This window comes from Aphanomyces invadans (genome assembly GCF_000520115.1).
Source record: "Aphanomyces invadans strain NJM9701 unplaced genomic scaffold supercont1.17, whole genome shotgun sequence".
NCBI classification, from domain to species: Eukaryota; Oomycota; class Saprolegniomycetes; order Saprolegniales; family Verrucalvaceae; genus Aphanomyces; species Aphanomyces invadans.
In genome coordinates this window covers 297965-320405 of record NW_008580162.1, presented here as the reverse complement: position 1 = coordinate 320405, position 22441 = coordinate 297965, and the positions used below count along the sequence as shown (strand labels likewise).

The 22441-nt window shown below is 56.8% G+C and overlaps 14 protein-coding genes across 15 annotated transcripts in view; 7 read left to right on the top strand and 7 right to left on the bottom strand.

Annotated features, from left to right (window-relative positions):
- Positions 1-400: 400 nt before the first annotated feature.
- On the bottom strand, positions 401-1427 carry H310_08356 (hypothetical protein). The gene has a single exon (XM_008874062.1). It carries the CDS (start codon positions 1333-1335, stop codon positions 499-501), a length of 837 nt encoding a protein of 278 aa, XP_008872284.1. The 5' UTR covers positions 1336-1427; the 3' UTR covers positions 401-498.
- An 808-nt stretch (positions 1428-2235) lies between these two features.
- On the top strand, positions 2236-3235 carry H310_08355. 2 transcript variants are annotated; one of them, XM_008874060.1, is made up of 3 exons: positions 2236-2337; positions 2382-2537; positions 2594-3235. In XM_008874060.1, exons 2-3 carry the CDS (start codon positions 2475-2477, stop codon positions 3188-3190), a joined length of 660 nt encoding a protein of 219 aa, XP_008872282.1. In that variant the 5' UTR covers positions 2236-2337; positions 2382-2474; the 3' UTR covers positions 3191-3235. The 2 variants fall into 2 exon arrangements, with proteins under 2 accessions (XP_008872282.1, XP_008872283.1); XM_008874061.1 differs by having other exon boundaries at positions 2236-2537.
- Positions 3236-4248: 1013 nt separating this feature from the next.
- On the top strand, positions 4249-5097 carry H310_08354 (hypothetical protein; the record flags this gene model as incomplete). The annotated part of the gene is made up of 3 exons (XM_008874059.1): positions 4249-4281; positions 4328-4462; positions 4516-5097. The coding sequence occupies 3 exons, from the start codon at positions 4249-4251 to the stop codon at positions 5095-5097; spliced, it is 750 nt and encodes a 249-aa protein (XP_008872281.1).
- A 613-nt stretch (positions 5098-5710) lies between these two features.
- On the bottom strand, positions 5711-7557 carry H310_08353 (hypothetical protein). The gene is made up of 3 exons (XM_008874058.1): positions 7283-7557; positions 7084-7221; positions 5711-7028 (listed from the first exon to the last, which is right to left on the bottom strand). The coding sequence occupies exons 1-3, from the start codon at positions 7499-7501 to the stop codon at positions 5745-5747; spliced, it is 1641 nt and encodes a 546-aa protein (XP_008872280.1). The 5' UTR covers positions 7502-7557; the 3' UTR covers positions 5711-5744.
- H310_08352 (hypothetical protein) lies at positions 7556-9584 on the bottom strand. The gene is made up of 3 exons (XM_008874057.1): positions 8657-9584; positions 8406-8543; positions 7556-8344 (listed from the first exon to the last, which is right to left on the bottom strand). The coding sequence occupies exons 1-3, from the start codon at positions 9542-9544 to the stop codon at positions 7736-7738; spliced, it is 1635 nt and encodes a 544-aa protein (XP_008872279.1). The 5' UTR covers positions 9545-9584; the 3' UTR covers positions 7556-7735.
- Positions 9585-10009: 425 nt separating this feature from the next.
- Positions 10010-10731, top strand: H310_08351 (hypothetical protein). The gene has a single exon (XM_008874056.1). It carries the CDS (start codon positions 10025-10027, stop codon positions 10604-10606), a length of 582 nt encoding a protein of 193 aa, XP_008872278.1. The 5' UTR covers positions 10010-10024; the 3' UTR covers positions 10607-10731.
- A 309-nt stretch (positions 10732-11040) lies between these two features.
- H310_08350 (hypothetical protein) lies at positions 11041-11999 on the bottom strand. Its single transcript, XM_008874055.1, has one exon. It carries the CDS (start codon positions 11985-11987, stop codon positions 11142-11144), a length of 846 nt encoding a protein of 281 aa, XP_008872277.1. The 5' UTR covers positions 11988-11999; the 3' UTR covers positions 11041-11141.
- A 341-nt stretch (positions 12000-12340) lies between these two features.
- On the bottom strand, positions 12341-13638 carry H310_08349 (hypothetical protein). The gene is made up of 2 exons (XM_008874054.1): positions 12981-13638; positions 12341-12937 (listed from the first exon to the last, which is right to left on the bottom strand). The coding sequence occupies exons 1-2, from the start codon at positions 13599-13601 to the stop codon at positions 12731-12733; spliced, it is 828 nt and encodes a 275-aa protein (XP_008872276.1). The 5' UTR covers positions 13602-13638; the 3' UTR covers positions 12341-12730.
- Positions 13639-14116: 478 nt separating this feature from the next.
- Positions 14117-15460, bottom strand: H310_08348 (hypothetical protein). The gene is made up of 2 exons (XM_008874053.1): positions 14803-15460; positions 14117-14755 (listed from the first exon to the last, which is right to left on the bottom strand). Exons 1-2 carry the CDS (start codon positions 15385-15387, stop codon positions 14546-14548), a joined length of 795 nt encoding a protein of 264 aa, XP_008872275.1. The 5' UTR covers positions 15388-15460; the 3' UTR covers positions 14117-14545.
- Positions 15461-16272: 812 nt separating this feature from the next.
- Positions 16273-17708, top strand: H310_08347 (hypothetical protein; the record flags this gene model as incomplete). Its single annotated transcript, XM_008874052.1, has 5 exons — positions 16273-16485; positions 16531-16735; positions 16769-17011; positions 17053-17124; positions 17182-17708. 5 exons carry the CDS (start codon positions 16273-16275, stop codon positions 17706-17708), a joined length of 1260 nt encoding a protein of 419 aa, XP_008872274.1.
- Positions 17709-17924: 216 nt separating this feature from the next.
- Positions 17925-18389, top strand: H310_08346 (hypothetical protein). The gene has a single exon (XM_008874051.1). The coding sequence runs from the start codon at positions 17948-17950 to the stop codon at positions 18314-18316; it is 369 nt and encodes a 122-aa protein (XP_008872273.1). The 5' UTR covers positions 17925-17947; the 3' UTR covers positions 18317-18389.
- Positions 18366-19762, top strand: H310_08345 (hypothetical protein). Its single transcript, XM_008874050.1, has 3 exons — positions 18366-19061; positions 19113-19206; positions 19298-19762. Exons 1-3 carry the CDS (start codon positions 18413-18415, stop codon positions 19722-19724), a joined length of 1170 nt encoding a protein of 389 aa, XP_008872272.1. The 5' UTR covers positions 18366-18412; the 3' UTR covers positions 19725-19762.
- H310_08344 (hypothetical protein) lies at positions 19680-20675 on the bottom strand. Its single transcript, XM_008874049.1, has 7 exons — positions 20535-20675; positions 20430-20490; positions 20284-20377; positions 20174-20231; positions 20080-20123; positions 19898-20014; positions 19680-19847 (listed from the first exon to the last, which is right to left on the bottom strand). The coding sequence occupies exons 1-7, from the start codon at positions 20641-20643 to the stop codon at positions 19776-19778; spliced, it is 555 nt and encodes a 184-aa protein (XP_008872271.1). The 5' UTR covers positions 20644-20675; the 3' UTR covers positions 19680-19775.
- Positions 20676-21372: 697 nt separating this feature from the next.
- H310_08343 (hypothetical protein) overlaps positions 21373-22441 on the top strand; it is a gene marked incomplete at both ends in the record, with an annotated part of 14712 nt that continues 13643 nt past the window's right edge. The window contains 2 exons of the mRNA XM_008874048.1: positions 21373-21385; positions 21433-22397. Coding sequence (XP_008872270.1) covers positions 21373-21385; positions 21433-22397 — 978 coding nt within the window. The remainder of the gene's footprint in view (positions 21386-21432; positions 22398-22441) is intronic.

Genomic DNA, 22441 nt, shown 5'->3' with positions numbered 1-22441 from the left:
CACTTGCTGCATGAAAAATCGACGTGTGTGACGAAGATGGCCATCTATGTCGTCCAAATCGACTCTACACCATCCATCCAAGCCTTGGCTTCGAACCTTTGAATTCGTAGATCCTCGACGTCTCTTGGCGCGACGCCTCCTCGCTCGATAACTCCATCCAAACCACTTTGTAACCTTCACGCTTACATCTTGTACCTGTCGCTGCTGTTGGTGACAGCACCCGACCACTGAAGTTGCGCCCCATGGAATTCCATTTGTGAGGTCATCCCCCATGACCTTCGCGCTCCACAACTCGTTTCGCGATGTCTCACACACCTCGGGCGAGACCTGGGTGAGCAATATCAGCTCCGACTAGAATCCATGCACCAGTGGACTGACCCCGATGAACACTTTGTCTTCATGGCAATGACCTCAATTATGATGCAACCAAAACGACAATCGAGAGCTCTACAGATATCTCTTGGGCATGTCGTACTGCTTACTTGTTTGACACGCTGCTCAGCAAGCAGGCTTGGTAGTGGTGGGGGTAACAGGCAAGAACGGTTCAATGAAGTCGCGGAAAGACGATACCCGCATGTACACGCCGGGCAGTCGCGCCCAGCTACCGCGATGTCCCCAGACGGCCACACCCGCGACGTATTCGACACCGTTGCGGATGACGGTCAACGGTCCACCAACGTCGTTGGTGGCAAAGCCTTTTCCGTCGCCACCAGCGCACACCTGGAACGGGAAGATTTCGAAAATCATGACCTTGTGGCAGTCTTCGTTGGTCCAGATTTTGACGTCGGTTTCCAAGAGGTACGGAGATTGCCCCTCACTCGATGTTTTGGTGGTCTCGCCAAAGCCACGCACCCACGCCACGGTGCCGGGGGCCGTCGCGTCGTCTTCGACCCAGTTTAGCGCGACGGGGGGGACCTTGGATTCGGATTCCAATTCAAATATGGCAATGTCGTATTCGTCCGAGAATTCACTGTACTTGGGGTGCAGCGTTTTCTTGACAATCTTAATGCGCTCGCCGTCCGTGCTACCGCTCGTGTAGTGCGACCCGACCGACGCGTAGTTGGCCCATTCGCCGGCGCAGCGGGCGGCGGTGAGGAGCACCTTGGGGGCAATCAAGGACGCGCCGCAGATGGTCCGACCGGTCTCGGTCTCGCGGATGCCCGTCACGTACGTGTATTTGCCGACGGGGGCTTCCGTACCGTTGACGATTTGTAATCGGGCGACGGCGGATGCGGCGGCGAGGGCAACGAAGGCGAGGAACTTGGCCATGGCACAAGAATTGAAAATGAACTGACCCGCTGTGGGGTTGGCACACGGAGGGGTATTGCGAATCATGAATACCCCCACCCACCTATCTCGCTGGGTGCTGTCGGCGCGCTTACCAGCATGACGCGACTGCGCCAGGCTGTGTGACCTTCCACCGCCACGGGAGAAAATTGAGTACAATCGATGGATTCATCGGGTAACATCTCTACCGTCCCACCAGCAAGGCGCGACTTGGACGAAGGTGTACATGTCTTGTTCCAGTGGAACGGTGCGTGAATTTCCATGTTTGAAATGGACAGTGTCTCCAATCAACCAATCAGAGACCTCCCATTTCGTATTAAAGTCGCCGAACCGCATGGTGTGGCAAGGTTTGCGATGCTATTTTGACCGCATACGAAGTTCAAATACATTTTGACCGGACCATGTCCCCAATGGACTTTGATGGGTGGGGTGTTTGGCGAAAGAATATTTGACCATGGACAAAAAAGCTTCCGTTGTCGAAGTCAAAAAAGCCACCGACGAAACAATGTGGAATTGTCAGCATGCCAAGTGGTGCAGTCGTTCACTCATCGCACACGACGGGATCTCCGAACTCGCACAAGCGCGAAACCCCGTGGTGGTTGCGGGGCATCAGCATCATGCGTGGTGGGAGGCCATCCGCAAGGATGGCATCATGTGACGGCAAAGGTGACGGGGGGCGCCGTTTCAAACGTGCTTGAGACGAGGTCACAGACGATGGGGGCATCGTCTTCAGTCGCCGCCGACTACCGCAGGGCCGCGTGTGGGGTACATGCGCACGGGGGACCCATGAGTGCCCGTGTGGGAGACATGCAGGCGTCAGTCGAGTGCCTGGTACTGCGGCTGCAGCAGCAATTCGCTCGGGAGCCGTGAAACCAACGCTCAAATGACATTGCTGGGTACATGGGAGAGCAGATGAAACCGACTGCGCGGTCCCGTCCATAAACAGCACACAAACTCAAAACACGCACTGCGATGCCGCTGCAGCTGTGCAGATCCGCTGCGGGATGCCTCCGGGCCCTCTTGAGACAACAACTACCACCGCCAACCAACGTACGTACCGCACGCTGGCATTCCTAACACAACGTACGAGCTAGGAAGGGCCTACTGCGTCCGCTGATGTCCTCCCTCGCTTCCAGCACGTAGGTCGACGCGATGTCGCGCCGCGGCAGCACAGGAAGTAAAGCACCATGACCGATTTTCGAGGCATGCATTTCAGGGAGGAAGACGAGCCTGCTGCCCACCGCGCGTTCGTACGTCCGCTGCGCCTTGTTCACGTCGACGGCATGATCCGCACGGTCTTGAGTAGGTTCGACAGCTTCGCGAAGGCTGTGCACGCATCACGATGATGCAGCACGGCCAAGCAGGCTACGAGCTCATGCACGTGCGCCTGGATGTTGCCGCGACTTCATTGACGTGGAGTCCATCCGCTAGCCATACGTCAGCCAGCCAAGCCAAGCCGGCATCGATGTTGTTGGAGACCGTCCTGTCGGTAGTCCCATGGACACACAAGACGCCGTCGAAGAGGCCGAGCAAGGCCGAGCTCGTGATGGGTAACCACGGCGTGTTCTATGGCATCAGCGTCGCCTACAACGACCGGGACACGCCAAGCCAGCTCATGCTGCTCTGTCACAACGAAACCGAGCAGCATCGGTTTGTTGCGAGCCTTCGGTCCCTCGTCCACACTGCCAGAGTGGGTGCTGGTCTCGAGTCGGAAGCGTCCAGCCCCCCCCCACAAGACTCGAAACCCACGCGTCTCCGTCCCAAGAAGCCGTCGCGCACAATCAGTGCCGCGTCGGGGCTAAAGGCACGACGAAGGGTCGGCGAATTGGGCCACACGATGTCGGCTCTACCTGGATCCAGTTACAACGGCATCAAGGCCAAGTATCGCACGTCGTCTAAGTAGATATCCTCGTATCCAAACATGTGAGAGTCGAAGTGGTGCATCCAATGTCGTGGTCTGTCCATCTATGCAGCCATGGCGCGTTGGAGATCCGAGGACTGTGTGGTCCAGGGGCGCCATGGCATCGCGCCCCTATCATAACCTACTGCCGCCGCCGCCACCCTCGTGGACGCACCGGCGTTGGCATAGAATGAATATAGCAGCCTCCCCCCGGTGTGGTGCCTACTATGGTGCCAGTCGCTCAACTTGGGACTGCACGAACAAAGCAATCGCGATGCATTCTAACCTTCGGGCAGGAGCCAGCTACCCCGATGAAACGGGGGCCGCTCCTTCTACCGAATAGGCATCACGTCCAACTCGTCAAGCTGTATTTCGTCGTGGAAGGATGTCGCCCTTGTTGGCTCTCTGGTCCCTTCCTTCACACACCAAAAGAGCACGCCCCTTCCCCGACCTTCTTGCCGAGGTTGGGGACTTGCGACCCGTCAAGAGTGTTCGTTTTCGACGGCGGGACGTTCGTGGCTGGTACACGGATTCGAATTCGAGTCGTTGGCTCCAGCGGGGGGGACGGATGAATGTTGGGAACGTTGCTCGAACAGCGAGACGTCGACAGGTCCGCACAAAACGATCCATCGGGCTTGAGCGCCTTCGTGGATCAGGAGGAGGTGGTCCATGGAGCATGCCATGCACATCGCGTTGTGACTTGAACCGTTTCGTGTGATACAAGATTTCGAGCGCCGTCACATGACATCACGATCAGGGTTTTCGTGATGGGCTTGTCAGGCTGGCATCGACATCATGATCGCACAAGAAGTCGCAGTGGTCGGGCACGTCGAGGGTTGCATGAAGAAGGCGCAGCGACGGGAGCACGGGTTCTTGGCCACACTCCTTGTGGTCACTCACATGGCACGGGCGTGCAGCCATGCCGGATTGTAATTATAGGCCATGGGTGTTTCAACTTACTCCATGGCGTCAGTGAATTCGCAACTCATTCCACGAGCACCCACGAGCCCTCCATGACGTTGTCGTCGTTCGATCCTTCCGAGAGGAGCGTGTGCCCTGCAATGCGCCACGAGCCACTGCCAACCAAGCTTGACGTACGTGGTCATGACATGGCAAGTCCTCAGATGTGGATACGAGCAGGAAGCGGCGGTTCGAGACCGCTCTGTCGGCAAGAGGGGCCAGTTCCCGCCGCGGTCCGTGCCGATGCACTCGACCTTACCAGACTGTCGAGGCATGACATTCAAGGAAAAGGACGAGCTGGGCCATCGGTCGTTTGTACGGATTCACGAGCCAGCACCGACGCATCCATGACCAAGCGGTTGTTGTAGGTCCGGCGGCTGCGAGAAGGCCATGTGCGGATCACGATGATGCCGCACAGCCACACGGGCTACGAACGCATGCGCGTGCGCATGGACGTCGAAGAGACAGCTCTGTCGTGGACTCGTACCGCCTCCGACACGGCTTCGGACGACGACACGATGGTGCTGGACTCGGTCGTTTCCATCGTCCCTTGGAAGCGAATGCACTCGTCAAGGATGCCGACCAAGGCCGAGCTGCGCATGGGGCACCACGGAGTCTATCATGGTGTCAGTGTCGCATACAACAACGCCGACGCTCGCCACGTGATCCTGCTCTGTCATGGCGAGGGCGAGCAAGCGCAGTTGGTTGCAGCCGTTCGATCGCTCGTCCATGCAGCTCTCATGCGTGGGGTCGTTGGACCTGGTAGCGTGTTGTCGGGCCCGAGACGAGAAGAAGCTGATGCCCCACATGAGACCAAGGACGTGCCACGCACCAAGACAGCGTCGGCGACAGAACGAGTCCGCCGAACCATCGAAACGATGGGCCACCGCTTGGCTACGTATGCCAAGTCGAGCCTTACCTCCTTGAGACGGAACGGAACGGCAATGTAATGCCATGGTGCATTTCTCGTCGTAGTCAGACTCGGAATGGGTCGAAGAGGGTCCTGGTCGAATTGTGTTGGGAAACGTGCCAGCGTGCAAGGACTTCTGGATGGCATGTCCATGTCGCACTACCGCGCAGAGCTCCCTCCAAGGACCACGCACGCTGGAGCACATTGGTTGCGCGAAGGCAACTCAAGGCAGCCACATGATGTTTGGTTGTGGTATCGTTGCATGGCCGCGAACGATGGGGACAGCTTGCACACGCGAGGAAGGAGCTGCTGCAACCAGGACAGCACGTGGAGGACCTCGATACGTGCCGCCGACTGTTCAAATGGAGGCGCAGAGAGTCCGTGGCTTCGAGATTCGCTTAGCAGACATAGATCAATGGCATTGCGTGAGAAATGTTGTGCAAATGGACCAAGCCAACCGCATCGATCCTGTGTGAGCGATCCTTCCCTTGCAAGACCCATGCCACGTGTGCGCCACTTGGTCGACGCTACCCTTCTAGCGATGTTGTTACAGGAAACCTCAAGCTAAGATTGGTTGCGGCAGTGTTGGTGCAGCGGACACGAGCGGGACGTCCTGTGGACCCAGCTGGGCGGCCTGCTCTCTCAACTGCGCGTGAAAGATTCGTGGTGTGAATTTGGATATGGATGCTACAAGTCGTACTCTACCGCGACGGTCTGTGTGGGGGTGTTGGCATGGCCAGCAAGTTCATCCACCGGCACAGCCACATCGTCATGGTCGACTTTGTGGCCACCTCTGCTCGGGGCATGGGAGATGCTACCGTCGGTGTCGCTATCCGCGGCGCCGCTTGCAGGCACTTGCGCTGCGCCGGTGCTTGCAGCGATCACTTGGTTAGTTGGATCTCCCATGTCGCACGCTGGCTGCGCTGAACATGCCGCCAGGGCGATCCATGGAGCGGCACTGGCTGCAGGCCCCTGCTGCGACGGATCGTCGGAGTCATTGGCGGGAAGGCACAGGTTGAACTGGTCTGGATTCGTCGGCGGTTGAAGAGCAGTAGGAGATGAGCGGCCAGGAGCGCCATGGACGCGAGATGCGGCATGATCCATGGGTAGGGCCCTTTCTTCGTTGGACGGTATGTCGTCGTGGCTCGCGATCTCGTTATTTGATGTGGCCTCTGGAACTTTGTTCAACCAAACGTCTGGCAGAGTGCCGCTGGCGCCACCACTTGCATGTCCATGAACAGGTGGCCCTTCAGCGCTGGATACGATCCCTTGGCAGCCTTGATCGGCGTCCGGAGCTGCGGCCGCTGCGCTGCGAGCACGACGAGGTGTAGCAGTGGCGTGAACATGTGCATCATTGGCTACGATTGGAGTTGTGTGATCGGGAGGAATCGTCGTGCGGATATGCCATGGGTCGTTTCCACGTGCGCCATCCGATGTAGTTGGTGTCGTCAGTGGATTCGACTCGGCATACTCGACGTCCAGTGTGCCGTCATGTGGCGGCGCGCGACGTTTTTTGGCGGCCGCCACGAGCTTCGTCAACGAGTTGACCATTTGGCTCTGTTGGTCAGCGTCGTGGATTTGAATGAGGAGGTGCTTTTGTTTCGTTCTTTTCTTTGCATGCATGTACGTCACGAGGACTGCGTGGAAGGCGGCGCATGCTTTGTCCGAGGGAGGTTGCGGTACACGAGCGCATGCGCCGTCTGCGGCGGCATCCTCTTGCTTCTCGAGCACGTTGTGGTGCATGGATACAAACTCCGGGGGCAGCGCATTCGACCACGGGACGATGGCCATGACATCGACTAAGTGCATCGTGTGCCGCCCCCCATTTGCGAATTGCTTTTCAGTGGGCTTCCGAGGGACTTGCCACTGAAGGGTCGAGAGAGCCGCGTTGCTGTACACAATGGTGGGTGCCTTGTACGGTTTTCGCATGTGGAGGAGGTGCAGTTTGATGCCGTCGATGAGACGTAATATCTACAACGCGCCCGCCGTGAGCAATTCGTCCCAGAGGCTGGCCGAAGCCTCGTACAAACGTGTGGTGGAGAGCGCAGCGCCGGTCGTCGACCTGCCACGCGGCGCACGTCACATCCGACCGCCACATCTCGCAGCGCACTGCGCCTTTACTCGCAATGTGTTTTTGCCTCTCCATCACGATGACTGCTTTCGCCTGATGGAAGACAGAACGTTGAAAGGTCCCGCAGACGTGGGAGATCCAAAGCCAAGCGTACCATGCGCTCGACATGTTGGCGATAGCCGCCGCGGATGATTTTCGCCTGGATAACAACGTGCGCGGAGGCAGCGGGATCGCTGGCGCGCTCGAGGTAGTTGGACGCTCTCTTTGTCAGACGCTTCGGCAACTTGGCGTTGGTTGGCGCGGTGTTGCTGCGAACGAGAGGCTGTCGCCGTGGAGCACTCGACGGTGTCACGGCGGCATCATCTTGTGCCATGCCTCGCTACAGTCTCGCGATGCCAAACGTCCCCACCACCAAATACCAACAGCTTTCATGTCGCTGGGTAAAATTAGAGATGAAATGCCAGGCACGTTGTACGAACTCACGAGTGCGAAGGGGTATTTTTCGCCTGGGTTCTAGCAGGTGCCCACCGTGTTACGTCTTAGTACTGCGTGCAGCGCTGCAGATTGTAGTCGCTGATGGCGCTGCACGGCTCCCTGCGACCGCTGCTCATTCCATGCGATTTCGTTCTTCAGCCGGATCGATCGATGGTACCAATGGCACGGCGACTGCGACCTGCGCTGGTGGTGGTGCTGCCACCGCAGCTAGATTTGGCGCGGTCGACGGGCCTGGCATTGCAGCCTGCACAGGCATCGTCGATGGCTTCGTGGGGTCACGACGCTTCTTGGCAGAGGCGACCAGTTTTGTCAGCGTTTGCACGAGGAATATCTGGTCGTTCTCGTCTTGGGCTCGAATCATGACTTGCTTGGTTTTTCCTCGCTTTTTTGCGTGGGTGTACTCCACCATGACAGCGAAGAAGCCACTGGCCTTGGGTTCGTTTGAGATGCTGGGGTTCTTGTGGCTTGCGTCGTCGATCAGGCACTGGTGCTTAGCCGCAAACGGCGGCGGCAGCGCGTTCGTCCACGCCGTGATGGCGTGGACGTCGACGAAATGCAATGTGTGTGGGCCGCCGCTTGCGAATTCACGGTCGGTGGGTTTGCGTGCCACTTGCCACCGAATCGTTGTGAGGAGATCGTTGGCGTAGACGAGCGTCGGCTTGGTCGATGGTTTCCACATGTGCAAGAGCTGCATCTCGACGCCATCGTGCAGGTCGATCACCTACACAGCAAACTCTCCATGAGCATCGATTCCGTCACGACCAACTAGACTGGTCTCGTACAAACTTGTGGTGCTTGGTGTGCTGGCGCTCGGCCTCGGACAAGTCGTGGCCGTGCACGTCGGCATCGCGCAATTCGGTCCTCAATTTGTTCTTGAGCTCGAGTTGGGACTGCTTTTCGACCGCAACGATTGCTTTGACCTACCGCGGACACAATGAACAACTGTGCAGGCGCGATACGATGCATCGCCAACCACACCCCAACAACCTCCTGAACGCGGTGGACAACAGAGATCGAGCGGTTCGTTTCGTACCACGGGCTCGACTTCTGGGTGGTACTCTCCGTTGTAAAGTTTGATTTGCATGGCGAGGTGAGGCGATGGCGGGCCGTCCGACAGCGCGGCGGCACTTGTCACGAGCTTCATCCCGCGCTTGGACTGCGACTTGGACCTTGTCCACCTGCTGGACTGCCGGCGGGGAGACCGCTGCGGTGAAATACTCGGCCGCGTGTGGCTGTTGCCGTTTGAAAGCGACGCAAACAGGTCCATCTTGCTGTGGCGCATCACCACCATCAACACAATTAACCGAAGCACAAAGATCACGGAGATCACACCGCAGGCACCGAGGAATAGCACGATGGAGTTGTCCATTGCGTCGTCGTCCGACTTTGATCGGCGGGCTTCGCGTGACCAGACGAGAGGATTTGACAGGGACGACTTCGACGACGCGTTCGTGAGCCATTTGCAGATTGTGTGGTCGGGCCATCTTGCTTCAATCTGGCTGGTCGTGCCGTTGTGTGGCCACGAGAACACTTGAAACGTGTACGTTTGGTTTGGAAACAGCGAGGCATCCCAGTGCCCTCTTTGCACGCCATTCGTTGGACTCCACAGGCCCAGCACAGTCGTGATGGACTCGGCGGCGTCGAGAGTGGTGGGCTCATGTGCTGGAGTCACGTGAACTTGGAACGGTATCCAGCACGGGGCCGCGATCGACGTGTTTGGAGTGGAGGAGTTGACTACGTTGTATGACCAGTCCACTGCGATCGTTTGGTTGGAGGGAGCAACCGAGGCTGTTATCGAGTGAAACATGATGGCTGGCTGTGGTGACCAAGGAGTTGGCAGGGAGTCGATGACGCGGCCATCTTTCGTAGGAAGATAGGAAGATGCAGCACTCGAATCCGTCCTGCCGGCGCTGCTCGGCATCGCGGGTTGTGTGCCACCAAGTGGACGGGGTGTAGGTGATGTTCGATTTTGTCACAGTTACTCTATTGCGAAGGAGCCTGCGAGATGTCCTGTTTGCGATCATTCCTTCAACACAAGATCGATTCCCATCCTAACGATGCACGACCATGCGCCGCTTGGTACCCAGGGTGCAGCTATCGCTAGCTTCCTGTCGGCCTAACGTCGGGTTGTCCTACTACTGGCGGGCCGGCACAATACCTCAGCTTGACTGAGCCCATGTGTGCATCCAAAAGCCCACAAAGGGTGCATGCATGATGCCCCTGTGCATGCTCCCTTCATGCTCCTCTCGACTCCACGGCGACTTCTAGTCAGCCAGTTCACTCCGTGGGAACAATCAGCCCATCTTCATCGCTCGCGACACATCATATATCCGGATGACGTCGGCAAATCCAGAGTATCCGGATGACTTCAGCATATCCGGACTTGGTTCAAAATCTCAACATGCGAGGATGGGGTAAGATGCGCCGGCACTTGGCCACGCGTGCCGCTGCGCCACCCCTTCCTGTCTACGATGCTTTCCATGCGATCATCCACCAGCAAATCAATCTTTTGGAGCGCATGTCGGATGACGAGTACATCTTTCGATGCCCGACGCTCCACGGAACGACGGGCGGTCACATTCGTCATGCGCTGGATCACCTTCGTCGCTCCGTCGACGTACCCCAAGACGGAGTCATTCATTATGACATACGAGATCGATTGACGCAAATTGAGACGAATCGCGAGGCGGCGCTAGTTGAAATGGATGCGATTCAAACGTTCGCGTCGCGCGTTGCCGACACAACGTCCCTGTCGAAGGAGGTGCAAGCTGCGTTTCGGCTGTCGGCCGAAGGAGACGAAGTGGCGCTGCGATCAACTATTGAAAGAGAAATGGCGTTCGCCGTCCATCACGCGATCCACCACCACGCTTTGATCAAGGTCATCATGACCAGCCACTTTCCCCACGTCCCGCTGCCGCCTGCGTTTGGCGTTGCGCCATCGACTGTTCATTACGAGGCTCACCTGGCCAAGCCGGTGCCGTGAGCGCCTCCGGCATGCCGCAACATTCCTCTCCTGGTCACGATCCGCCTGCTCAAGGGATATAACTACACTAGTTTTGAGTGAACTTGCTTTTAAGCGCAAGAATAAAACTACAGTGAACCCCGGAAAAAGCCGACCACCTCCAAAACATGATCTGTTTAAAAAGATTCTGCCACCTGATATACTTCAATACCAAGTCAGAAATGCTATTCCTTTTGACCAATTGCAGTGCAGAAACAAAAGAACTGTGATTTTGACTGACTGAAATTCTACTAGTTATAGCCAATCAAGTTGGACGAATTCACGTAATTTTAATATATGGATTTTATTCTTCCTCCATGCATTTTCAGGATGAAACTCTGGCGGCTTTTTCCGGGGTCCACTGTAACGTACTAGTAGTAGTACTTTATAGTAGATACTACAACCGCAATAACGTACTTCAAAATAGATATGATATGTTAATGATTGTATAAATGAACCTAGCTAGAATCTCGACGAGTTGAAGGGTGCACGTACTTGATACACGCATCCGTCGCATCTACAACCACGTGGCCCGCATGCGCTCGCGCATATGCTTGTTCCCGATGCCACCGACTCCGAAAGCTGGTAGCGTCCGGCTGATGCGCGCGGCGGCGCTTTTGATGTACTCCTTCGAGATGAACGCGAGGCGGGCTTGAGGAGTCGCGACTTTGTGATTGTACAGATCCAGACTGAGCAGGTGCAGCGGGGTCGACACGAGCTGAGCCAGCGACGGGCACAAGAGCAGCGCCGCAGAGTGCGATGCGGACGGCGACGCGCCAAGCTGGTTCTCGAACAGATGCGACACGAGGGGGGGCGCGACGAAGGTCGCGCCAACGGACAGGGCGTCACGCATCGCAAAGAGTCCGAGAGACGTGATGGGGAACTTGGTGGGTGCGATGAGGCCAAACATTCGGGCATACTCACGGTCCTTGGCCACGCACAGGGACACGTTGACGGCGGTAGTCCCAATCAACTTGGGCATCTTGTTGTCTGTGTCCATGAGCTCACAGACGGTGTCCGTGGCGTTCGCGGTCGCGTACGTGGCAACGTACAATCCGTAGATGAGAAGAAAGTCCTTTCGCCGGACGAACGCGACCGGGTTGCGCACAAACTCCATCGAGATGTCCTTGATGCCTTGCATGAGCACGCGTTTGCCGCTGGCGTTTTCAATGATGGCGCGGTCAATGGCTGTAATAGTGGGAGACACGAGGAAGGACGCGGCGGCGGCCGCCACGACGTCGATCGCGATCTTTTTGCCCACGGACAGGTCGAGCGCGGACGTCCAGTGCGCGGCGGCATCGTGGACTACGTCCGACTCGACAATCGTCGAGACGGTCGTGGAGGGACCGGCGACGTCGGACATGGGGGGCTCGATGGAGATTCGAAAGTGAGGCACGAGCAAGTTCCAGGATTTCATTGGTGCTCGTGACATGGCGCCTGGATCATGTGATTCGGCCACACAGCTGGCACGGTGACGACATGCCCGTCCGTTGCCGACGTGGTACAAAAGGCCCCCCCATGCAGATGGAGAACAGCAGGAGCCCGCCGCTTGCCGAAGCTCCTCGACTCCACACTTGCACGGACCAAGATCCATGCGCACACGCCGCCATCCCGTGGCTGCCGTCGTCGCCTGAATGTTTCCTCGACCTACGGTAGGACGGACAGTATAAAAGCCGCGACGGGGCACAGTGGACTTGCGAGTTTGACGCGACGTCGTGGGTTTTAAGAAAAACGTAGGTTTTATTCCCGCTGTACGACCACGCGACGAGCGCTTGTGGAGCGCAAGTGCATGTCGCGGCCATGATGCCGTTCTCGTGAGAAAACTACCGAGCCGTGCTGTGTTTGTTTGGGTTGCATGCTGACGGTTGTGGATCTCTTCGTTTGGTGTAGATGATTGTGGCAACTAGTACATGCTGAGGCACAAAATCGCACAACATGGCGCAGGATAGCCGAGATGGCGTGCCAGCGTTGGCAAGGATGACGTGGACGGGGCTTATTTTCGGCCACATCTTGACGCTCCCACGGTGTGTTTCAGTACACTGTTGGTGTGGACACACTTTTGATTAGGCAAGGAAATAGTGAGAAGTCGGGGGGCGAGCGGTGAACTCATAGCAACTTTGCAGTCAAGTTTTCGCGCAAGTGTTTGTTGCCAATACCTCCCAAGCCAAAGGCAGGGATCGTGCGGCTGATGCGGGCAGTGGCCGAGCGGATATATTCCCGCGAGACGAACGCTGCCCGATTCTTGAAAGTCGATTCACGGTGGTTGTAGATGTCCAAACTCAAAAGGTGCAGCGGCGTCGACACGAATTGGACCTGCACAAGACATGATACTGCGAACGGAATGAAGGACTCGTACCAACGATGGGCACATGAGGAGCGCTGTGGAGCTCGCGGCAGTCTTGTCCATACCAGCCTTTTCAAAGTACTTCGAGATGATGGGCGGCGCGATGAACGTGGCGCCAACTGACAAGGCATCGCGAGCGGCAAACAGACCGAGGGACACGATGGGAAACTTGGTGGGGGCGATGACCCCAAACATGCGGGCGAACTCTCTGTCCTTCGCGACACACAACGTCACGTTGACGGCTGTCGTGCCCACAAACTTGGCGGCGCGGCCGTCGGTCTGAGCATACTCGCTAACCGTATCGATGACGTTGGCGGTACCATACGTGGCGATGTAGAGGCTGTAAATGAGGAGAAAGTCCTTTCGCTTGATGAACGAGATGGGGTTACGCACAAAGTCGAGGGAGATCTCTCGAAGTCCCTGTGCTAACACGCGTTTCCCACTGGCATTTTCCATGATGGCTCTGTCGATGGTGGTGATGATGGGCGACACAAACAGCGACGCGGTGGACGCTGCAATCAGGTCGATCGCGAGCTTCTTCGCCACGGTAAAATCCCCGCTGATGGCAGCGGTCGGTGCCGCTTCGACGATCCCGCTTGTCGCGATCACGGGGGACTCCTTTGTCGGCGGCATGATGAGGATGTTGAGGAATGCACTTCAGGCCCCCAAGTTGACCGGAAAACGTTTCACCGTATCTTGTCTAAATATAGGTTTTTCTCCATTTTCGGTCAAACGCCGCGGTAGGCTTGTCACATTTTGATTGGCTGATCATGTCCTTTTCGAACCATTTTAGCCAATAAATGGGCACAACGGTCAGTCGTCGCCGTGTGACATACGCTGGGTTGAGTTAGTATCTACTAAACTGTCTACTGCATCGTCGGCCATGCACGAATATTGTCACCACGTGGATGCGACACCGTGCAAAAGTCAAAAATTTATACAAAAAATGAGATATATCTTCAAGTCGCAAGTTCTCACCCGCGCGATGACGCCGCTCTGCCACGGCCGTCATCGTCTGACTTCAGAACGTGAATGTTACGTCGACAAACAAGAATGCCGGCGTCATCGGAGACGAAGGGATGGGGAGCAGGATGGCGAAGGCGGTGCGAGGATCGGCGCGGCCTTGACCAACACAGCTGAGGCCGATGCAAGATGGAGATGCTCGACCATCCTTGTTCACGTGGGAATGAAATGCAAGCGCGGATATCTTGCAGAAAAATGCCTGAACCGACACGAGGTCGAAGGACATTCCATGCTGAAACTCTTCACGGAGGCGCAGCAGCGCTTCAGTGGTGGTTCATCTCGTACGCCGACGGGGGTTGTGCACGCACGACGCTGGCGCCAAGCCACACGTGGCGAAACAACGTTCGACAACACCTCAGACTCGGGCGAACGGATGGCTTTGTTGCCACGATGGCCGTTGTGTCAGGACACGTCATGCTGAAGCAATGGCGCGCCTTGTTCGATCGCCGATCTGGTGGTCGCCCCCTACACGACAGCTGGCTGCATCGCGTTCGTGGACACGGAATGCGCAAATATCTCTAGATTATGCTCTGGCATGCTTCTACCGCCGGGCTCTATGCTGCCCACAACGCCCTCAAGTTTTCCCTAAAGTATTTGTTGCCGATGCCGCCAAAACCAAACGCCGGTGCAATGCGCCCGATCCGCGCGGCGGTCGATTTCAGGTACTCGCGAGATACGAACGCGACCCGGCTTTGAGTTGTCGCAACATTTCGATTGTACAGATCGAGGCTAAGAAGGTGGAGCGGTGTCGAGACCAATTGGACCTAGCCACAGCAACGAGTGAGCACCCAAGTTGCGATGGAAGCCGTACGATGGCAGGACACAGCATTTGCGCCAACGAGTTGGAATTCGACTTGTTCGCGAATCCGTTCGATTCAATGAAGGAAGCGATGACAGGCGGCGCAACGAACGACGCGCCGACCGTCATCGAGTCGCGGACTGCAAACAGAGCCACAGAAACCAGGGGAAACTTGGCCGGCGCGATCACGCCAAACATGCGGGCGAATTCTCGATCCTTGGCAATGCATAGCCCCATGTTGACCGCGGTCGTGCCGACAAACTTGGGCAGCTTGTTGTCGTGTTCGGTGGCTTCGCACACCGTGTCGATGGCGTTCGCACTCAAGTACGTGGCCGTGTACAGCCCATAGATTAACAGGAACTCCTTTCGTCGAATGAACGAGAGCGGGTTGCGCAAGAAATCCAGCGAGATCTCCTGTAATGCCGTCGAGAGGACGCGCTTCCCGCTGGCGTTCTCAATGATCGCTCGGTCCACCGTCGTGATAAACGGGGCGACGAAGAAGGAGGCGGCGCCAGCAGCGACGACATCGATCGCAAGGTTCCTGCCCACAGCCGCATCGAGCCTAAGTCCTGAAGCCGCCGATGTCTTGTTGGCCATCGTGCCACGAGGGTGCAAGTGAGGAAGTGAACGCACACATGGCGTGTGTCGGCTGAGAGTGGTAAGTGGGTGCATCTGCGATTTGATTGGTTCTTCCACTTGAAGAAGCGCTTTTGATTGGTGGAAACACTGCGTCGGAAAAAATGTGACAGAGGAGGATCTCATGTTTTTGCGTCTTACGTCGCAGGTGGCGTCAGCGCCGGACGCTGTCGACTCGACAGCATTCAAGTGGCCTTTCGCCCTAGCGCGATCCAGAGGATGGAAGTTGTTGGAGGTGGGAAAAGATAGCAGTCCAGTCATGCGACGACGCAGTGGCGCACCACGCTGGACTGGCGAGGCCGAGGCAACGACGACGAGCACACGACTACGATGGCCGTTGTGGCTTGTCAACATCACGGCCAAACTCTGTCCGGTGCTCGCTCGGTTCCATTTCGAAGCGGCATCGACATCGTTCCAACCAAGAGGAGTGTCAAGCGGCGTTACCTACCGCCATCTTGTGATGACCTTGTGGTAAAGAGCGACGACACTGAGATTGTGCATTCACGGGCACACAGGTTTGTAGTTCATGCGATCGTGGCAAAACGGGTGGGTCGTTCCAATGCATCCGTCGAAGTGTACTGTGCGGTCGTGACATGGGCTGTCTCGATCCGCGGCGTGCTGCACACTGTATCGCTGTGCGCATCGGCGCTATGGACCGAGCCCGACTCCGAGGCCAAGGAGACGGCATATAGAGTTTTAGAGGTACATGCTCCATCGAATCCTGTGGCTACCTTGTCAAATCTAATAATGAAACGTTACACAAATTTGATCGTTTTGATTGGAGGGAATTTTGAATTTCGGCCAATCACACGATGATTGCCAACTGGAAGGTCGACGATTTTGAGCATGGCCCCACCCTCCAAGCACGAGCCGTCGTCGCCCGCGGGCGCGACAGACGGCATCTTGGTCGATGAATCGTCCACCGTGCACTTTAGCAAGAAGGCTGTGGAGTACTTAAGGAAGCGTGTGTTGGAAGAGAAACTGACGGGGCTCAAGGCGGACGTCGAACGACGGCAAGAGATCGCATTGCGATTGAATTGTCCGGAGAGTCGTGTCACGGTGAGGAAACGTGAACTTGCGATGCGTACTGATGCATTGAGGTAGAACTGGATCCGTAATTTCACTCAGACGCTGAAGAAGAACGACCTCCCTTCGCGCGCTATCCAATCTTCGTCGCCAAAGTCGGCGGCTGCCGACTCGACCAAGTCCCAGCATGTCGCGACGGCGTCGTCCACTGCAGCAGTTGCCTCCCCCTCAGCAACGACTCGCGATGCTAAGCCCAAGGGAACCCATGTTACGTCGGACACAGGTGCACATGATGGGACATGCGATCCTGATGTAGAGGCGGCGGCTCGTCGCCGCCTCACGTTGTCACCTTCAGCTAACACGGACGTGGCAGTCCATGTAACTAAGGAACCGATAGGTGAACCAAATGCTGATGCTTTGAACGTCGAGGACGATGATGGCGCAGCCACTCCTTCCAAAACGGGGGTCATGCCGCCACCCGAAGACATGACAGGCCGTGATCGAATTATATGGAGGAAGCAATTGCGAGCCACATTGAAGCGAACGTTGGATGCATTGGGTACGCTCTCCTTACTTGTTCATGCTGACCATTCGTCGTAGAGGAGCTGGGCTGCCCGTCGATCTATGCCTCGTTCGACCCGGACACGCACGCTGGAACTTATGAAACACGGGGTAATGATCTTCTCGTGCATCCACCAGTACTCACTACTGCACGCGTCTGCGCGACAGGAGCGATCGCTGTCCATGCGACCGAACATGTCCGCAACATCCACGACGTGAACCTGGAAACGCTCCTCCCCGACATTGCCGTCATTCGCCGGCAGTTTCCGGCGCTGTACCCCCCTCCCCCGAACCCGCTCAAGCAGCAGGAGAAGGTGTGGACGCATGTGCTGGGTGCATTGAACGACGAATTGCGACGCATGGGACAGCCCACTCGAAAGCAAATGCCATGGCACGCGCTCGTGTCGGGAACGATCGGCGTGAAGGCGCGGCACGGCACGGAAAAACGAAAGTTCGAACTCGTGAACTGGCCGACTCAAGTCCCCAAGCGAAAGAAGCTCGACAGCGCTCAATGCGCGTTGCTGCTCCAGAACTTGCCCGCCATCCACGTAGCTATCGCAGACGCGGCGTTGACACAGCATGGGGAGACCGGTGGGAACGACGACGACGTCGTCGTCAAGGAATGCGAAGACGACCACGACGATGAAGCGACGGAAGATGGCGGAAGCCCACATGTCGCCCTCGTCAAAGTGTGAGCACTTCGAGACAGAATAACGATGATGAATCTATTGCACGCCCCAGGGTCCAAGCTCATACGATGCATGATCGAATGCCCGTGATCTTCTGCGCGATCCGACTGTACCAACTGCGGGAATGAGCTGGCGCAACGATGCATCCACGACGAGTTCGTCCGCCGACGGCGGAACTGGCGCCATGGACTTTTGTGCTGAATTTCGCACACGAGTGAAGTGATTGGTGGGATTTTGATCGAAATATGGTTCAATTCATGCAGAATCTCGGGAAGCGGCTGGCAACCGGCGCGGGCCTCCTTGCCGTGTCCGTCGGCGGCACGGTCGCGACGATTGAGCTGTGCATCTCTCACACGGACGCCACTGCGAAAGAAGAACGTTTGGATTGGGAAACGAATCTCTTGCCCCTTCGCGCCATCGCACAGGCAAAGTTGGCCGACGCTGGGTCGGCCCAAGAGGTGGCGACCCTCCAACACGTGCTCGACAGAGTGGCTCGCGACGAGGCGTACGTGCAGGGCCGCGAAGCGGACGTTGTTGAGATGAAGCGAAGCTGGAGCGAGGTCAAGGAGAACGTCCGTCGGTGGATATGGCCGCCATCGCCGAAGAATGACTAGTTCGTCGACGAAACCACCGTCGAAGATCCTTTCAGAACGTTAACGTGTCAACATCGAGTTTGTTCGATTGCAATTTACAGCGACAACGATCTTGATATGGCGAAGAAGCTCTGTCCTGGCATCGCCCCTGTCAACTTTGCTCAGGCCAAGAGGGATTACCCATCCCTGGAGTACGCGCTCGAAGCTGTGGAAGCCAAACCTGTTGCGACGTGGTACACAGACCGGAGTCAGTACCTGGCTGAGGCCACCGCGACGTTGGCGGCATGTGCTCCGCGGAACGGCCGCCTCGACACCCTCCCCACCTTTGTCGTGTACGGCCTTCCCAACAAAGACTGCCACGGGAGCTTCTCTGGGGACGGGGTCAACCGGAACGCGGCCGACTACATCGCGTTCGTGTCGAAATTAGCGTCACTGGTCGGGAAACAGGACGTGCTGTACGTGCTCGAGCCCGACGCGATGGGACTGCTTGCTGAGAGCCCGACCGCGTGCGGCTGGGACAACAACTACTTGCCCAACATGGCCGCCGCCGTGACAGTGTTAACCAAGAACAATCCCGCCGCCAAGTTGTACGTGGATGTGGGATGGTGGCTGTTCAAAGAACCCGCGCGAGTCGAGTCGCTGGTCGCGCTCATGAAGGCGCTTGCGCAGGCCGGACCTGTCCGCGGGATCGTCCTCAACACGTCCAATTACCGATCCAACGACGAGCTGCTCACGTGGTGCAAGGCATTCGTCGATGCGACTCCCGGTACATGCGCCATCAGCACAAACTGGGTCATGTGTGCGCGATCGTGTCTAGGCATGAACTTCAAGTGCGTCTTCGACACATCTCGGAACTTTCACGGCGCGTCGCCCACCGGCGAGTGGTGCAATGCAAACACGGCCGGCATTGGGTACGATGTCTCGAAGCGATTCGGTCGTCGTGATGGCCAGTGTCGCTCGCGACATCGATCGGTTCCGTTGAAGCTGACGTGGATGATGTAGGGTGCCCCCCACCGACCAAACTGGGACCGACGTCGTCGATTACTTTTTGTGGCTCAAGACTCCCGGCCAGTCGGACGGAGAGTGCAATGTCGGTGTGAGTGCCGACGCGATGCCAGGGCCAGCCGCCGGCCAGTTTTTTGAAAAAGGATTCAGCATGATGTTCGACAACGGCTACTTTGTCGCCAAGGCAGGGTTGCCCAAGATCGGCAAGTACGCTGTGGGCAATGGGACGGCGGCGGTAGACGACGGATCGTCCATCTCGGGCGCGGCGATCGGCATCGTGGTCGGTGTCATCGTGGCCATGGCCCTTCTCGTGGTGGGCGGAGGCCTCTGGTTGAAGAAGCGCAAGTCCTCGAAGCGACAGCAGCCTCAACGACCAGCCAAAGGAACCACGCGACCGGCCACCGACCTGCAAACGCAAATGTAGCCGACCTCCGATATGTGAACGCGTGTTTTTTTGCTTGGATTGCGATGGCATTTATAATCCTGGCCATGCAGGTCGACTGTCGGCGGATTCCTTGACGAGCTCGGTCTTAAAGAGTTCGATAAACTACGCACCAGGACGTGATATGCCGAGATGATGGGTGCCGAAAGACAAACCTGTTGATCCATCATGCGTGGTTTCGGGTGTGAGAATCGAATGTATTCGTCAAAGATGGAGCTGAACGCCCATCGCTGGACCTTGCGCAAACACCCGACGAGGCATCCCGTGCGATGCTACACACGAACAAGCGTCGAAACGAGCTCGGGAATTTGATAATGAGTGGCACGTGGAACCTTACCTTTCCTTTGTTGCAGTGGATTAGCATCGGATGATTCCGTTGATCTACGGTGTTTTGAACCATGTGAAGCACTTGCCATTCCAGGACGACGCACCAAGAACGGCACTGAGCGCGGCGGCAATGCCTTTCTCAGGAATGTCCACGAACGGCTCCTACATGCCTCGATGAGATGGATGGCTCGCCGTGAATCGATGAAGAGTGTACTTTGTTTCCCGGCACGCCGAATTGCAGCAGCGTGACGTTGTGGAGTTTGTTGAATTCTGTGTTGGACAGCGGATAGTCCTCCAGAACTAAAGTCCTACACACAGACGTGTGAATGAACACGACTGGACAAGTCGGCCAGAGCGCACAGGATGGACTTGAGGCCCAACGTCTTGAGGAACGGAAAGTTCTTCTTCTTCGGGAACCCGCCTCAAGACAACATCAGAACAGGGGTCCCAGCAAGGATGACGTACTTCGGTACAGGCCTCTCTCGACCATAGCAAAGTTCTCTGGTGGAATCAGCTCTTCATACTCGGCGTCCACGTCGTCGTCCTTGCGCTGTCCTTCCAACTGGGCATTCATGGCGTCACACGCCACCGCCGCCTCGATCGGACAAAAATCAAGGACAAGGATTGGTTGATAAAATAAAGATTACACCAATGGAAAGATTGAATTGCAATGTTTTCAACCAATTACTGAAACCTATGCAATTTTATGGATTGCATTCCAACAACGACGTCGTACCTCCCGTCGGAAAGCTCTCTCTCGTCGTTCACCATGGCCACTACCTCAAACATCGACGCCCACGTCGCGCTAACACATCCTCTCCCGCCGCTTGTGTTGGGAAAGTATGTAAAACTGGCCAACGGCCTGTTGCACGTGAATTTGTCTTGTCGAACCCACAAACTGGAGATGCATCCAGTTCGAAAAACGGCCATTCCCAGTGTCAACCACACCCTTGAACCGCTACACGCACGTCGGGGCAGCTCACCGCGGCAAGAGAATCATGTTGTTTCGACACATACGACGAGGGCGCGCGGAAAGATCCACTGGCGATGTAAGGACGCAGTGTGAAAATTGCACAACGTGGGATTTCGGAGTTCATTTTGGTTTGACAAATAAAATCGATCGCTGCAATATTGTATACAGTAAACGACATGACGACGAGCGTTCAGAATTAGGATCCGGATAAGACAACATAATCAGGTTGTCCGGATACAAGACACTTGGAATTTGTATAGCAGGGCGAGTAATAGCTGGAAACACAATATCTCATTCGCCAAGTCGCATACATACCTGAACCAACAAAGCATGACGGGACGAGGTACCGAGGCGCCGCCAACTCCGTGCCTCATGACATGTGCCGTGTAGATTCGGACGCGTTTCAGCGCAACTCCAGCTTTGGAGATACGGCGATGCTCCCCGCTCCTGGTGCAGCCCCGGTGTCAAATGGCCAGGGCAAGCGAATCGCGCTTATTGCGGCGGCAGTCCTTGTCGTTGCTGGAGGCGTCACTGCTGCGGTCGTGCTTACCAGCGGCAAGGGTAGCAAGGATGCATCCAACTCATCTGGGGACAAAGCCACTGCAACCACTGTTCCTCCCAGTCAGAATGTCACGGCCAGCGACTTGCTTGGCACGACCAACCCTCCTGGTGTGACTACAACACCTGCTCCGACCCCTGCATCCGATCCTGAAGCAGGCGTTCCTGCGCTCACCATGCTTGCCATCGGTGATTGGGGTAGTACCACCGGCAAGAAGTCGGGCAGCTCCCTCGACACTGCTGGCGACCCCGGTTCTTGCTGCAAGACTTATGGTGGCAGTGGTGCGAACGCTAACAAGGTCAACCCTTCCAAGGCCCGCATCAAGGTGGACTACTGGGCCCAGTTGTACGTGTCCACGATTCTCGCCCAGTCGGCGGGCCAACTCAAGCCGAAGCCGGCCCGAGTGATCGGCCACGGCGACAACATCTACTGGGATGGTGCAGGCCCTGGCGATATCAAGTACCGGATGGAAGAAACGTTCGAGAAGAAGTATGCTCAGCCAGCGCTGCAGGGTATCAAGTGGGTGAACGTAGCCGGGAACCACGACATTGGCGGGTCGGAGTTTATCTGCGGCGAAAAGGACTACAACTTTGTCAAGTGCAAAGACACAGCCGAGATGCTCAAGTATTTGGACCTCAAGTTTGACCTGCAGGCCCAGTACAAGAGCCCAAACCAAGACCGATGGCTGATGAAGGACCACTACTACGTCGAGTCGGTCAAGAGCGACGACGGCAGCGTCACCGTTGACATCTTCAACTTGGACACGAACCACGCCGATTCGCACGGGCTACAGCAAGTGTGCTGCCAGTGCTACGGGTACTCGCGGGAGACGAAGACAAA

Excerpts from the sequence above, each read along its gene's own strand:
- H310_08355 (XM_008874060.1), top strand. The coding sequence starts at position 2,475 with ATGACCGATTTTCGAGGCATGCATTTCAGGGAGGAAGACGAGCCTGCT. Across the intron at positions 2,538-2,593 it reads CTGCTGCCCACCGCGCGTTC|GTTCGACAGCTTCGCGAAGG; the intron begins GTACGTCCGCTG and ends GGTCTTGAGTAG.
- H310_08353 (XM_008874058.1), bottom strand. The coding sequence starts at position 7,501 with ATGGCACAAGATGATGCCGCCGTGACACCGTCGAGTGCTCCACGGCGA. Across the intron at positions 7,222-7,282 it reads GCCAACATGTCGAGCGCATG|GCGAAAGCAGTCATCGTGAT; the intron begins GTACGCTTGGCT and ends GTCTTCCATCAG. Across the intron at positions 7,029-7,083 it reads GCGCTCTCCACCACACGTTT|ATATTACGTCTCATCGACGG; the intron begins GTACGAGGCTTC and ends GGCGCGTTGTAG.
- H310_08350 (XM_008874055.1), bottom strand. The coding sequence starts at position 11,987 with ATGTCCGACGTCGCCGGTCCCTCCACGACCGTCTCGACGATTGTCGAG.
- H310_08352 (XM_008874057.1), bottom strand. The coding sequence starts at position 9,544 with ATGCCGAGCAGCGCCGGCAGGACGGATTCGAGTGCTGCATCTTCCTAT. Across the intron at positions 8,544-8,656 it reads ACCCAGAAGTCGAGCCCGTG|GTCAAAGCAATCGTTGCGGT; the intron begins GTACGAAACGAA and ends TGTCCGCGGTAG. Across the intron at positions 8,345-8,405 it reads ACACCAAGCACCACAAGTTT|GTGATCGACCTGCACGATGG; the intron begins GTACGAGACCAG and ends TTTGCTGTGTAG.
- H310_08349 (XM_008874054.1), bottom strand. The coding sequence starts at position 13,601 with ATGCCGCCGACAAAGGAGTCCCCCGTGATCGCGACAAGCGGGATCGTC. Across the intron at positions 12,938-12,980 it reads TCCTCATGTGCCCATCGTTG|GTCCAATTCGTGTCGACGCC; the intron begins GTACGAGTCCTT and ends TGTCTTGTGCAG.
- H310_08351 (XM_008874056.1), top strand. The coding sequence starts at position 10,025 with ATGCGAGGATGGGGTAAGATGCGCCGGCACTTGGCCACGCGTGCCGCT.
- H310_08345 (XM_008874050.1), top strand. The coding sequence starts at position 18,413 with ATGGCGAAGAAGCTCTGTCCTGGCATCGCCCCTGTCAACTTTGCTCAG. Across the intron at positions 19,062-19,112 it reads ATTCGTCGATGCGACTCCCG|GCATGAACTTCAAGTGCGTC; the intron begins GTACATGCGCCA and ends GATCGTGTCTAG. Across the intron at positions 19,207-19,297 it reads GCAAACACGGCCGGCATTGG|GGTGCCCCCCACCGACCAAA; the intron begins GTACGATGTCTC and ends TGGATGATGTAG.
- H310_08348 (XM_008874053.1), bottom strand. The coding sequence starts at position 15,387 with ATGGCCAACAAGACATCGGCGGCTTCAGGACTTAGGCTCGATGCGGCT. Across the intron at positions 14,756-14,802 it reads AAATGCTGTGTCCTGCCATC|GTCCAATTGGTCTCGACACC; the intron begins GTACGGCTTCCA and ends TGCTGTGGCTAG.
- H310_08344 (XM_008874049.1), bottom strand. The coding sequence starts at position 20,643 with ATGAATGCCCAGTTGGAAGGACAGCGCAAGGACGACGACGTGGACGCC. Across the intron at positions 20,232-20,283 it reads TCGGCGTGCCGGGAAACAAA|GAGCCGTTCGTGGACATTCC; the intron begins GTACACTCTTCA and ends CGAGGCATGTAG. Across the intron at positions 20,015-20,079 it reads TCCACTGCAACAAAGGAAAG|CATCGCACGGGATGCCTCGT; the intron begins GTAAGGTTCCAC and ends GTTCGTGTGTAG.
- H310_08346 (XM_008874051.1), top strand. The coding sequence starts at position 17,948 with ATGGTTCAATTCATGCAGAATCTCGGGAAGCGGCTGGCAACCGGCGCG.
- H310_08356 (XM_008874062.1), bottom strand. The coding sequence starts at position 1,335 with ATGATTCGCAATACCCCTCCGTGTGCCAACCCCACAGCGGGTCAGTTC.